The 11,936-nt window shown below is 43.1% G+C and overlaps 3 protein-coding genes across 3 annotated transcripts; 2 read left to right on the forward strand and 1 right to left on the reverse strand.

Moving 5' to 3' along the window:
* Positions 1-242: 242 nt before the first annotated feature.
* Positions 243-709, forward strand: PHALS_10126 (uncharacterized protein; the record flags this gene model as incomplete). The annotated part of the gene is made up of 2 exons (XM_024725496.1): positions 243-296; positions 362-709. The coding sequence occupies 2 exons, from the start codon at positions 243-245 to the stop codon at positions 707-709; spliced, it is 402 nt and encodes a 133-aa protein (XP_024576267.1).
* A 2,481-nt stretch (positions 710-3,190) lies between these two features.
* On the reverse strand, positions 3,191-4,326 carry PHALS_10127 (longevity-assurance family protein; the record flags this gene model as incomplete). Its single annotated transcript, XM_024725497.1, has 3 exons — positions 3,191-3,522; positions 3,587-3,924; positions 4,004-4,326. 3 exons carry the CDS (start codon positions 4,324-4,326, stop codon positions 3,191-3,193), a joined length of 993 nt encoding a protein of 330 aa, XP_024576268.1.
* A 2,858-nt stretch (positions 4,327-7,184) lies between these two features.
* Positions 7,185-7,613, forward strand: PHALS_10128 (uncharacterized protein; the record flags this gene model as incomplete). The annotated part of the gene is made up of 3 exons (XM_024725498.1): positions 7,185-7,229; positions 7,304-7,375; positions 7,461-7,613. 3 exons carry the CDS (start codon positions 7,185-7,187, stop codon positions 7,611-7,613), a joined length of 270 nt encoding a protein of 89 aa, XP_024576269.1.
* Positions 7,614-11,936: the final 4,323 nt, after the last annotated feature.

Raw genomic sequence — 11,936 nt, forward strand, 5'->3', positions numbered from 1 at the left:
CTTTCAACAGCATAAGTGGGACGGTCATCTTGCCTTTCGGACTACCGATTGTTGAAAACGTGCCGTTTGGGATTTTGAGCGCTTACATCGAGAGGGCGTCGCCGCTGTCTCTCGTAATATTTGCAAGTAGGTTTGCGCCAAGTGGTAGGCCATGCGTGGCTTCGTGATAGATCTTCTTATTGGGCTTCTTGGTCCTTTTAATTTGATCCTGCAGCAGGATCAATGGCTTACTATTTGTCGTCATGTCTACGAACATATTCGGTGGGTTGTGCGGCTTTTCGGCCTCTGCGACGCCGGTAACTGGGTAGGGATTCGGTCGCCAGAGGGTTTCATCTCTTGAAAGTAAGTTGATGTTATATAGCAAACGATCGTTGAGAATTTGTCGAGAGCTGACAGCATTTTGTTGTTAAGCGAATATGGTAAGGAACTGACCCGTTTGCGAATACAGACGATGGCACGTGCTCGAGAGGAATACACGCGCCGTGTCGCCGAGGTGAAACCAGTTACCATTAAAGACCTTTCAAAGCGTGTCGTAGCGATGATGATGAGCCGATTCAGGATCGCGTCCGAGCTAGTGCCTGATTCAACGTTTGATTTTTTATTAGCAAATGCACAGGAATATTTCAAACCCCTGAAAAATAATAATTATGGTGGATACATTGCCTTCGAGTGCTCAGTCTCAAACAAGCTTGCTAAAATATCGCCTTGATTCGTAAGTTAGCTTCGATACTTGGTCAATCGCATGCTAAGCGTACAGCATTTCAAGCGCCGCGCCGCGCCGCGCCGTGTTGTGAGCTAGTCAGTGCCGCCATGATCGTCTGCTGGGGTGCGTCATTTAAGTCTGTCTCTTTTTGATCACCATATCAAAGCGCGCGTAGAAACACAAACATATACAGCCGTACTTGTCCAATACGTCTGGCGACAGACGAACAGCCACTCCCGAAGCCAGAGGAACTCGAGCAAATCGCTGTTACATGAGAGTAGTTTGGACGACCGCGCATGATGTCAAAAACGGCTCCATTTCTCCAGATAAACTTTTACCCTCGCGGCTGCTTGACCATCGTTTGATACGTGTCGGCATGTGCGGGTGGTGTGGTACAAGCAAAAGGAAGCCTCATTAGCCAGTCGTCAGGGTCAACAGAATCAGTTGCGATTGCGACGTTGGAAAACATCGCATCGCATTCCATCGATACCGAATGAGCAGACACGATTGCAGGAAAGACAAAAAGCGCAGAAAGAGAAGGCGATGGGGGTGCAGAGGATGGTGAAGGAAACACGAGCGAAGGAGGCCATGCGCATGACGATATAACGGCTAGTAGATCCGTTTTAGGCGCTCTGGTCCTTGGCAACTTCTGGATGAGAATGAGCCATCCGTGGAATTGGGCATGATACCCTGGAGCTTTGGTGTGAAACGTGAAGGCATGAAAGATAGAGACGAAAGAATGGCCTAGGAAGAAGCGTGTGCACCAGTCAGGGAATCCATGAGGAAAAGATTGACAACACTATAAGCGGACGGTGAAAGAATAAGATCTTTTCATGACGTGACCTGAGAGGTAGCCAGTAAATCAGTAGATTGAGCATTAGCCACATCCTAACAAAAAGGGACAGAGAGATGCAAATAGGATAATGTAAATGGCTTAGAACTATAACACTCCAGAATCCGACAGTGACGAATAGCAGAAACAGTCAGCATTTGAACTTCGTACAATCATAGCCACCGTTACGCGAAAGAAAGGACAAGGTATGTAACTGGCTAAAGCGCCCAATTAAACCGCATTTATCATACAAACATCCTCAGATCAGACGTTCACAATGACTAACAGGTGCAAAGGAAAACACTCCCATGTACGAATGCATGTAAGATTCTCACATCTCATCCGCATCGTTTAACCTCACGCTCTTCTCGATACCTGTTTTACAGTCACGATATAACTCCAGCGGGGCTGCCGTAGCAAAACGCTTGAAGAAGCATACTTTAGGTCACCGACCTTTCGTTCTTTACAAGAACCAAGTATGAGTTAGCGGATTAACTCCAAGAGTGATTTTTGCCTTCCCAAAGCTAATCGACTCTTCGGTTTAAATTCCAAACTGATTTTTAATTATATTTGTATTCTAATGTTAAGTTTAGATTATATATAGTAGAATCTAAATACATGCATAACTACTGGCTACCTAGCCCCAAAATGTATTCTTGTTTGGGTGTGTGGTCACACCATGCACATCTCGTGTGACACACACCCGTGTAACCCCGTTACAATAAGTCGCTAGATGTTTATGTGATTGCGCACAAATTTAAAGCATTGATAAAATGTTTCTACATATTAATACAGAAAAATCATCTCATGTAACAGAAATTTTATATTAAGTAGTACCATTGTTATCCTATGACGACGATATTTCTAGGTAATAATTATGTCTTTCTGTCCGCATAATCAGATTTGTCAAAGGTGAGTGTTCATTAAGCCGTTCAATACCATAACGCCTGCACTCATGAAGCGCACCGGACTTATGATACTAAAGTATCTTTATTCAGGGGTTGAATCAGAAGTGAAACGCAAGGCCAATCGTAGGTGCTACAGGCAGACATGAAAGCTAGAAGCCTCTTTCTTATCTTGTATAATTTCTGTGTATCTTGCTGGTCAGTTCTAATGAGAAGTTGAGAAAGCTCATCTGAATTGTAAAAATAGTCACGCTCTAAACGGGGGCTGGAAGTCAAGAATAATATGAAAGTACTGCAATTGTTTTTGCAAAGAAAACAAAAGTCAATATTTCACAATCCAAAAGCATGCATTGAAGTTGCGAGGTACATAGGTAACATATAGGAATGAAAAATTTACATTACTTGCTATATGTGATGCTTTTGAACATCACATATAGCACATCTGATGTTAGAACTGTACAGCGTCAATGACTTTCTGACCAGTCCCTAGATAAGCAAACAGCTAATTACTTTGACTTGCTCGTCAGTAAAAAGGATGCTGACTTAGTCTCAAATTATTCGCTACTAGATTAGTAACTGTAATATCTACTGATTTGAATTCTGCAAACAATTACCTATATAGTGGCTGTTCAACACTCCGAATGTCATTTGATACTTAGCGAGCATCACGCAGTGTGGAAGACACTATCTATTTCGCTGAGCCAAATGACTACCGTCACTAAAGTACTAGCGTAATATTTTTGAGCAATCTCAGTCGCCTTTGTTCTCCATTCGGTCTTCACTCGAGTCCTCAACTTTTTGCTGAATGTCCTCAGCCACGCCCTCCTTGACCAGTGCATATCCCATTACTAGAAATAAAAAATACCAGTATACATGCAGCACTAAAAGCATGCAAAGCATGGCAAACATCGGATAAGCAAAAGATTCTTTCCCAGATGGATGTAAGAGCTCCATTTTTAAAGTGTAGATGAGATGGCACGGAAACACGTATAGCCGCGTGTATGCCCATGAAATCAGTAGCACCATGTACATCGCCACAACAAGAGATGTTCTACCCGTATCCACAATTGACTTGATACCATCTGCGCAAGAAGCAAAAATTTTTTTAGTGAAGTAACTCAAATGCAATCATAAACGTGAACATACATCCAGTAATATCGCCTAAATCGTGCGTGTATACTACCAAAGCACCAAAAGCCGTATAGTTCGTCACATAGGATCCACTGATCAATAGAATCGTAGCCAAATGATGCAGCAGCATCTCGATGAAATCATTGCGAATTGGCGAGAAACAGACCATAAACAACAAGCTGTGCAAATGGTATCCAAGTTGAACCATAAAGTAATATTTAAGCGCACTACTTGGCGCCTCAGACTGGATATGAAAAGTCACCGCCACATCTCCATCACCTCCTAATGTTGCAGGAAACCACGGTTCGTGCTGCATCACTTTGAAGCCCACGATAGAGATAACAACAAAATATCTAGTTACACCAAACATTAGTATAGTACGTCAGCGGCAACGTCTTTCCAATCATAAAACATCACATCAAGTGAACGCACATAAGTTTAAAAAGAACCGCAGAGAAGCGGTGAACGCGATTTACAACCAGACGTTTTTTGGGCGATAGCACAATACGCGCTAGAGGAACAAAAGCCTTTCCAGCTGCAAATCGCGCACCAATTAATAACAGCGATACACCACCTCCAATAAGCAAGTCTGCAAACTGTGGCATGCCCGGGGTGCCGTCATGTAAGGCTTGGTTCATGCTTCGCTCTTGCAATACCTCAAACATTTCCAGCAACATGATGGGCACCAGGATCAGTGTCATGGACACCAACACGTACTCCTTGATGCTCAACGAGACCTTCATCTCGGTTGACATCCCAAACTTTTGGGGGGCAGGCTTACTTACTTTATACTGTACATATATAAGACACAAATCTTAATATTGATAATTATTTAAACATGCATCCTAAATCCTATTGTTTTGTGGTTTAGTGATGGAGATTACAGAGCTCTCTGTGCGTCAATCTTGCCTTAGCGATAGTAGACGTTGAGAAGCCGACAAGCGAATTTAGAATCGCCTAAACATATTTACAGCTTTTCAAATATCTGATATATTTCCTAAATACAGGAGCGGGACATTCGTCAATTTAGGTATAACAAAACTGCCAAGAGGTGGAAACATTTTGCACAAGCATCGATCTATTTTGCGCAATATTTCATTTAGATAAGCTTGCAAATAAATGAGTAATAGATTCCTGATGCACTGTAGATCGTTTTCCTTTCTTCCAATCAAGAACAAAGCAAAAGCTAAGCGATCATAATTAACGCGTAGCATACAGTCAACACATCATTGTGTCTTGGTATGGACATTTGTGAACACAATCGCTGACAAGCTATTCTTGTCCATTCGCTATTAAAAAGCAGCAACAATGCTGATCAGAATCCTAAATAATTAACTAAAATGCTGTGGTTCGCAATGTCAAGGCGATATTTCGTCAACACAGACTCTGTCAACGACAAAAAAATAGTGTACAAGTATGCCAGACGAATGAAGATATGGGAATCGCGCACTTAATTTGACATTGTTTGTTTCATGACAGGGATATAGTTGGTACTAGGCATGAAACAAGCAATGTGCTCTGGATTGGATAGGCCGCTATGTAGAGCCGAAACTACGACACAGCGCCAGCAGTGCTCTTGCAGGTGCCAGATCCTTGAACCGTCAAAAAGTTATGAGACCAGCTACGCCCTCAAAGAAAGTCAAATCGAGTCGGTCATGGCGTTATCAGCGAATTGAGAGATATAATTGTTGGGACAATAATGATGCGTACAATACGAAAAGCGTCATGAACACCATCTCACTTCTAAGAACTTACTACACATGAAACTGTTCGATGCAATATCTTACTGTAAAATGGGAATATCTCGTGCTCTCTGGCTGAAGACGCGTACACGAAAATCGTGAGGGCTTGTTGTTACCGTACGGATCGCAACAGACCAAGAACATGAGGTGTAACATGAGTGCGAAAGGCAGTCTCTTCCAGGCAATAAACTGGCGACAGGGTATATATTACATATTCTTAAGACTAGGTCCGAAAATTTCAAGTACTTGGATCTCTCTGACATAGTTCTAGCTTTTATGTTATCGTTTCATTCGAAAGTAAAATTGACATTTTAGTTGAGCTACTGCCGCTGTCGTAAACGGAAACAGCCGAGCCTTCCCCTTTAATACCCTGCTTCGTCTGACGTTGTGGACTAGAGCACATTCTTTGAACATTTGGCGCAAAGCATCAACCGTTGTCACCTTTTCTTTTTCATCACGTAGATAATGTAACATTCCCGATCTCCAATACAATCACTTTGTCAAAAAAAATCAAATAAACTTCAATTTCATAATCCAATGAAAGCAAGCTGATGATGGAGATGAGAATTTAAAGCGCTTCACAGATAATTAAATATAGTGCATCATCACACGCCAGATTTTAAATTCGATCTAGTAGAGAATGTAATCACGCTTTTCCATTCCGGGAAATGGACGCCAAACATCTCTTACGTGTGAACGGTCAGGTGACGATTAATCGGCAATATGTGAGTGATTGCATACAGATTGCACACACTTGTCCAATAGGAAGCGGAGAAAATAGCGCAAATCGAAAAAGCAGAATGTGGAAATGCCATAAGCCAACCTTTAGAAGGTCTTAGTCGTTCATCTTTTCCAGATTAAAATTGTTCGACAGAGAGTTCATTGATATCGTATTACGAATATATGAAATATCAAAAGAGCAAGAATAGTTCACTGCTTTCGGCAACTTCAATAGCTATGACTAAGACAATTAATTCATTGTCATGTGAACCATTTATTTTAGAGATGAAAGAATTGTTAACTATGCTATTTATCCTTAATTCTTTGGCGCCTGCAGCCACAAATTGTAGCGTTCAAGCTCTGAGACAGCTGAGACGATAACGTTCTTGCGTCCATTTATGTGTCCAGGATGGTCTCTGTGGCATCTTGTGCTAAGGATTCTGTTGACTTTTAGACTCACCATTTTCAAACGCACAGAATGTTGGAAACAAATTAAGTCTTCACCTAAATAAACCAGGAGGAGTTATAAAACTCCCAACCATTTGCATAATTACATAGCTAAAAGCAGAATACATTCACTTGGAAACTTACCTTCGAACCACCAGGTCCTTCCTTCCTATCTGTCATTTACAGCATTTTGCGCGGAAGTAGCGTATCGGGCCACCGTTTTAGTTCAACGCAGAATACTAGATTGAAGGCCGCCTCTACGACGCAGAACCACTATCCTCTTACGTATCGTGTGCTCATGTTACAGAGTTCTAGTTTTGAAATTAAGTGTAACTAGTCAAACGTACTCTGTAATATAAGTGTCATTTTTTGGAGTCGTTAGCTTGATATGCAACGGACTACCAACAGCGCTTTTGTGTCAAAGGATCTGTTAGTTCTTTACTTTTCTCTCAAAGTAGAATCGACGGAGCATCTGTGTGAAAGAAAGACATACGAGAAGTCAACTGGAACGATAGCAAAGATAACAGCGACTTCATTGACAGAACTCATGACACCAAGACACCGTCGCTTCAACTGATGAGGATCACGTTTGACGACATGCATAAACAGCGAGTATAATTGTGAGCGATTTTTTGTGTAAATGCCCCCGCGTGCGCTGGTGTCGACGCTGGTGACATTCGAAATGGTTTGGCGAGGTTTTTCCGATGCGAAATTATCGGATTAATCGATACTCTATGTGTTTCCAAATGGTTTGTTAATTCCGTGTAGCAAGGAGGTCTCTGTTGTCGTTCAAGCACCCTAACCAATATTGAGTCGTCGGTAGGCTAACAGTATTCGTTTCAATGACAAGGTGACAGCGCATCCGACGAGCGTTTCGACTGGTAGCATGATCCGAGTACTGTTGGGTTGATCCGATTTTGGATGGTCATGATCCAAGCTGGGGAGGAATGCGACACTATTATTGGCGGGTTTGGGCAAAGGAAGCTGTGAAGAAGATTCTAGACCTTACTTGTGGTGGGCATGTTCACGCACACAAGAAACAGAACATCTGCTTTGATCGCGCATTGTGGCATGAGTGTCTTCTCTTACTTATCCATCATATCCGGTCGGTTGAGCAGCTGGAAGGCAGCTAAGATTTTCTGCCGGGTAAAGACTCATTCAACGCACTCGAATATGTCCTTCCTTTCTCATCAAATTGTGGAACTGTGGTGATTCTTCGTTTGTCCGTCACGAGTATTTCAGCAGTGAAGATCATAGTCTACGATTCGCTTCGCGATCCAACACTGAGTTCGTGAAGTTTCGATAAACAGGGGAGCATCGAGCTGAATTTTTGCTGCACCGTCTAAATATATATTTTAGCCTAGAGTCCATGACAGAAATATATTGCAAGCGCCCGACTGTATATTCAGATACAGCCATGATATCGTCGGAATGTATAGTGTTCAGGCGTCACCGATAACCAACGTTATCATAAACGGCCCAATGAAGTGCAGAGCCAGCATTGCCTTCGCCGGGCTTGGTAACTGCAGATATTTATATTCGAGAGTATAGATCTCCTATTGTAACGGGGATTTCACGTGCCCTGGTAGAATGAAGAAGTTCTGAGTCTTCGGCTAAGGTTGTCGTTACTCTTGGAGTAAGTGGATATAGTCCGCTACACTTGTACTGGTTCTAAGTATAACGAAGGTCACCGATCTGAACTAAGCTTTCTCTAAGCGAAAGAGCTACGGCAGCCCCGCTGCACCTATCGAAAGTATGACCGTGTGTCTGCGGCTTCTTGTCAGCATTTATTCACTACGAGTATCGAAAATAGCAGGTGATAGCTTTTCGCTCCAAACAAAGTTGAAGAATATGCGGTGTCGATCTATTGCCCTGCTCGATTCAGCGCGTAATTATTAGGCGTGTGTGTAGTATCAGGATCAAATGATTTTGATAGACTAAAGCTGCCAGCAAAGAAGCCGCATTGCGCGGTGTAAACAAGGTCGTCTTTGCTTTCAAGCGCGTAACCTTTTCAAGCGATGCACCTTCTGGATAAGTATATACGACATCATCGGTCAACTATGCTTGGATCTGATCCCATACTGGTGTTATCACTGTTGAAGCTGCAGCTGGCGTTATAAGTAATTTTCCCGCGACTAGAGTATAGATGCACAGCACACATAGCAAGACGAGCATAAACGCGCTTTAACGCTAGGTCGCGCTATTATAATGAAAATGCGTCACTGAAGTAAAAGCGTGTACCAAGTTGTTCAGTTCAAACGCAACAACAGAAAGGAACAGGCTCTCAATAGAAAAGACGGTCGTTTGACTCCGAAGTGCGTTTGCTAAGATGCCATTTACGCACTTGATTGGGTCACAATTTAGTGGCAGATGCGCTATCGCGTTATTTCGATAATTTTTATGTATGTTTAGTGTTGACATCGCTAATTGATGCGGCGATGCGTACAGCGTATGGGTCAGACGCAACATATGTTAACCTTCTTAAAGCTTTCGGAAGCAAGGCAAAACAATGACAGCCAAAATACTACTTTAACAAAGCACATGATTGCACGTCTGTACCGCTACGTCTCGTTCCAAGGCCTTCCGTGTTACAGGACTGATCCACATGACAATCAGCATGTCGTGTCATTCATGATGAGAGCCTCTTGTGCAGAATATTACACCAGGCACATGACACCCCATTGAGTGTCCACCTAGATAGAGAGACGACATACTGGTATGCTCTGCAATTGGAGACCAACATCTACAAAGTAAATGTGCGCCCGTGTGGGTCACTTTTCGAAGGCTTGAAGCCTCGTTACCACCACCTCCTTCCAATGTTGTTGCCAAAAATTCACGGAACTGTGGTGCATGAAATTAGGACATCGACATCGCCGACTCAAGAATTACCGTTGCTCCCTTCCCTAAAAATGACACTTCAGCTTGAAATCGGCATTTGCCAAAGGCAAGATCTTTCGCCAGCCAACAAGGCCCAATAGAGTGCTGGCAATCATGAAATTGATTGAAGTCTTCGTTTTATAAGTAATGCATCCAGTTATACCGGTATTGTGATATGTGTGGACCGTCCGCGCAAGATGGCTCATCTTGTTGCAAACGATACAGACAAACCGATTTCGCAAACATATCTTGTTGTTAGTTATTTTATCTGAATCATATTCGTGCTTGAAAGCAAAGGTTTAGCAAATGTCGCACAAAATCTCGGCACCATTTATATTGGAAATGCAAACCGCTAGCTATCCGTATACAAATTGTCCGACAGAGTGCGTCGACTACATTGTTGATGATTTCCTCTAAGAACTTTTTCAAACCCCAGGTTTCCTTGAACTCACCGCGGATGGTTTCAGTCTTAGCGGAAAAGAGGCCGCCGATAAAATTTAACGAGCTGTGTTCATCTCAGCAGTACTTCAAAGCAAGAACAGAGATTTGAGATTAAGCATCATGCGCAGACTGCGTGATGCTATGTCTGAGAGTCCAGATTACCAAAAGTAACCCGTCAATGCCAGAGTCAGGGAAAAACACATATGAACATGTCGTAGGGATTTTACTGAATGCGATCAACGCTCCCATATACGCAGTGTCTGGGATCTGTCGGACTTGATTGCGACCGCACCCCATGGAGTAGTTCACAGTCGTAACAGGAGGGTTTTTGTTGCACCCCGAGTATTTAAGAAGATACAAACTCATCCTGCACTTTAGGTGGGGTTACTGAATTTATACGAGATTCCTCCCTACGAGGTAGTCAGTTGTAACCCGCTTCGTGCAGCGTCCATATCATTCATTCCCTGTAAATGCGCTACCCTCTGCTTCAAAGCAGCGATGCAGCTCTGAATAACAGCTATTCTCATGTCATAAGATTTGATGGCAAGTTTCAGTGAGCGACTCCGAGATTGGGCTCGTTTTAGCCTCCAACACGCGCTGGAACTCTCCACCGGTTCTGTTCTCGGCAACTTTCATGTAGAGTTTGACGGGCTAGTGGGTACACTGGACCTGTTAGCGCTACTTAAGGAAGTCTAAGAAATTCCTCATTGCAAACTCCTCATTGCAAACTCGTGATGGGCACAATGTCCGACTTCGCTGTCATGCCCTTATGGTATGACATCATCGCATATATATCTCCCTCTGAGAAGAGTCAAGGTCGCCCGGCGCAGCGCACTTCCACAAGCAGGAGGCGATCGACCATGCGGTCAAACAAATCCTTGGTCGATAGCTGATACGGTCATGCAGACACGCGTGGCCGTAAACAGCAGAAGCTTAAGGTGATGGGTTGTCATCGCGTCGTTTATTTATCTTGCAAAACCAAGTATGAGACGACAATCCACGCGGATATTTGTTTCGTCGAAGCTAGCAAGCAATACATAAAGACGGGTGAGGCGGCGTTTTTCTCACCCAGTACGCGAACTGAATCTGACGCTCATAAGTACTTTTGCCAGCTTCCAGTACTCATAGTACATCCAGCATGACGAGTACGGTTTTTTTTCAACCTTGCTGCATAAAGCGCAGATATTACTTCTCGAGAGTAATACCTGCGGGCTGAGAAAGCACTCGTAAAGCGACAATCTTAAGCTTATTTCACTATAGGTATGAGCGTTAAATCCGGATGCGTAGGTTTCTAAATCTTTGCACCTGCGCAATTAGCTGTTTTAAGCAGTTTGAAGTCGTGATCACGGCATATTGATTTCGGCAAAAGTCTGAGTGACCGTTGCGCTTAAAGTAGATCAAACTAGTCTCCAAGAGCTGATGGCGACGAGCTGAACATCGTCGCAAGTTGTACGGGAGATATCAAAATATTTCTCACTTATGAATATTGGACACAAAGGCGAAACCCGTGTTGTGATCCGTTCCCATTTGGAGGTCAGCTGGGCCGTGTATCGCCGGGTGAAGACAAAAGTGTTTGGTCGTTCCCGAATACTTTGCTCTAGGCACAACACCGTGCCTGTTCCTCAGGGCATATTTGCATCTAAAGATATCTTCCACCAAATACAATGGCTAAACAAGAACGCGGTATTCGCGACTGACGCGCGTTTGAGTGTTTCGCAAGGATGCCAAGATGTCCTAATCTGCAAACGGTTCAGATGTCCCAGCGGAGTTATCGCTTGTGGATCGATCACTTTCGCGCAGTGTCATAAAAAGAAAAATAAGTGTGTATACCAGTGCGGTTCGCATCTTTGTGGAGACATCCTGTGTATATAATACTTGCACGTTTGATAGATTTTCACTCCACACTGTTCTGTAGCTACTGCTGGAGACAGAAAATCAGTGTAAGAAGTAGCTACGTCAGCAATCCAGCTAACGTAATCGCTACACTATCACCGTAAATTGCCGGTCGGGATCCAAAGGAAAAAAGGATAATGCTGCTCGTCGCCAAACCATGTAGAAGGGTGAAGTGTTGGTATAACCATAAACCTTCTTTGAAAATATTAAATTCGAAATTTTTAAAAAAAAAGAAATTAGAAAAT

Source organism: Plasmopara halstedii (assembly GCF_900000015.1).
Source record: "Plasmopara halstedii genome assembly, contig: Scaffold_444, whole genome shotgun sequence".
NCBI lineage: Eukaryota > Oomycota > Peronosporomycetes > Peronosporales > Peronosporaceae > Plasmopara > Plasmopara halstedii.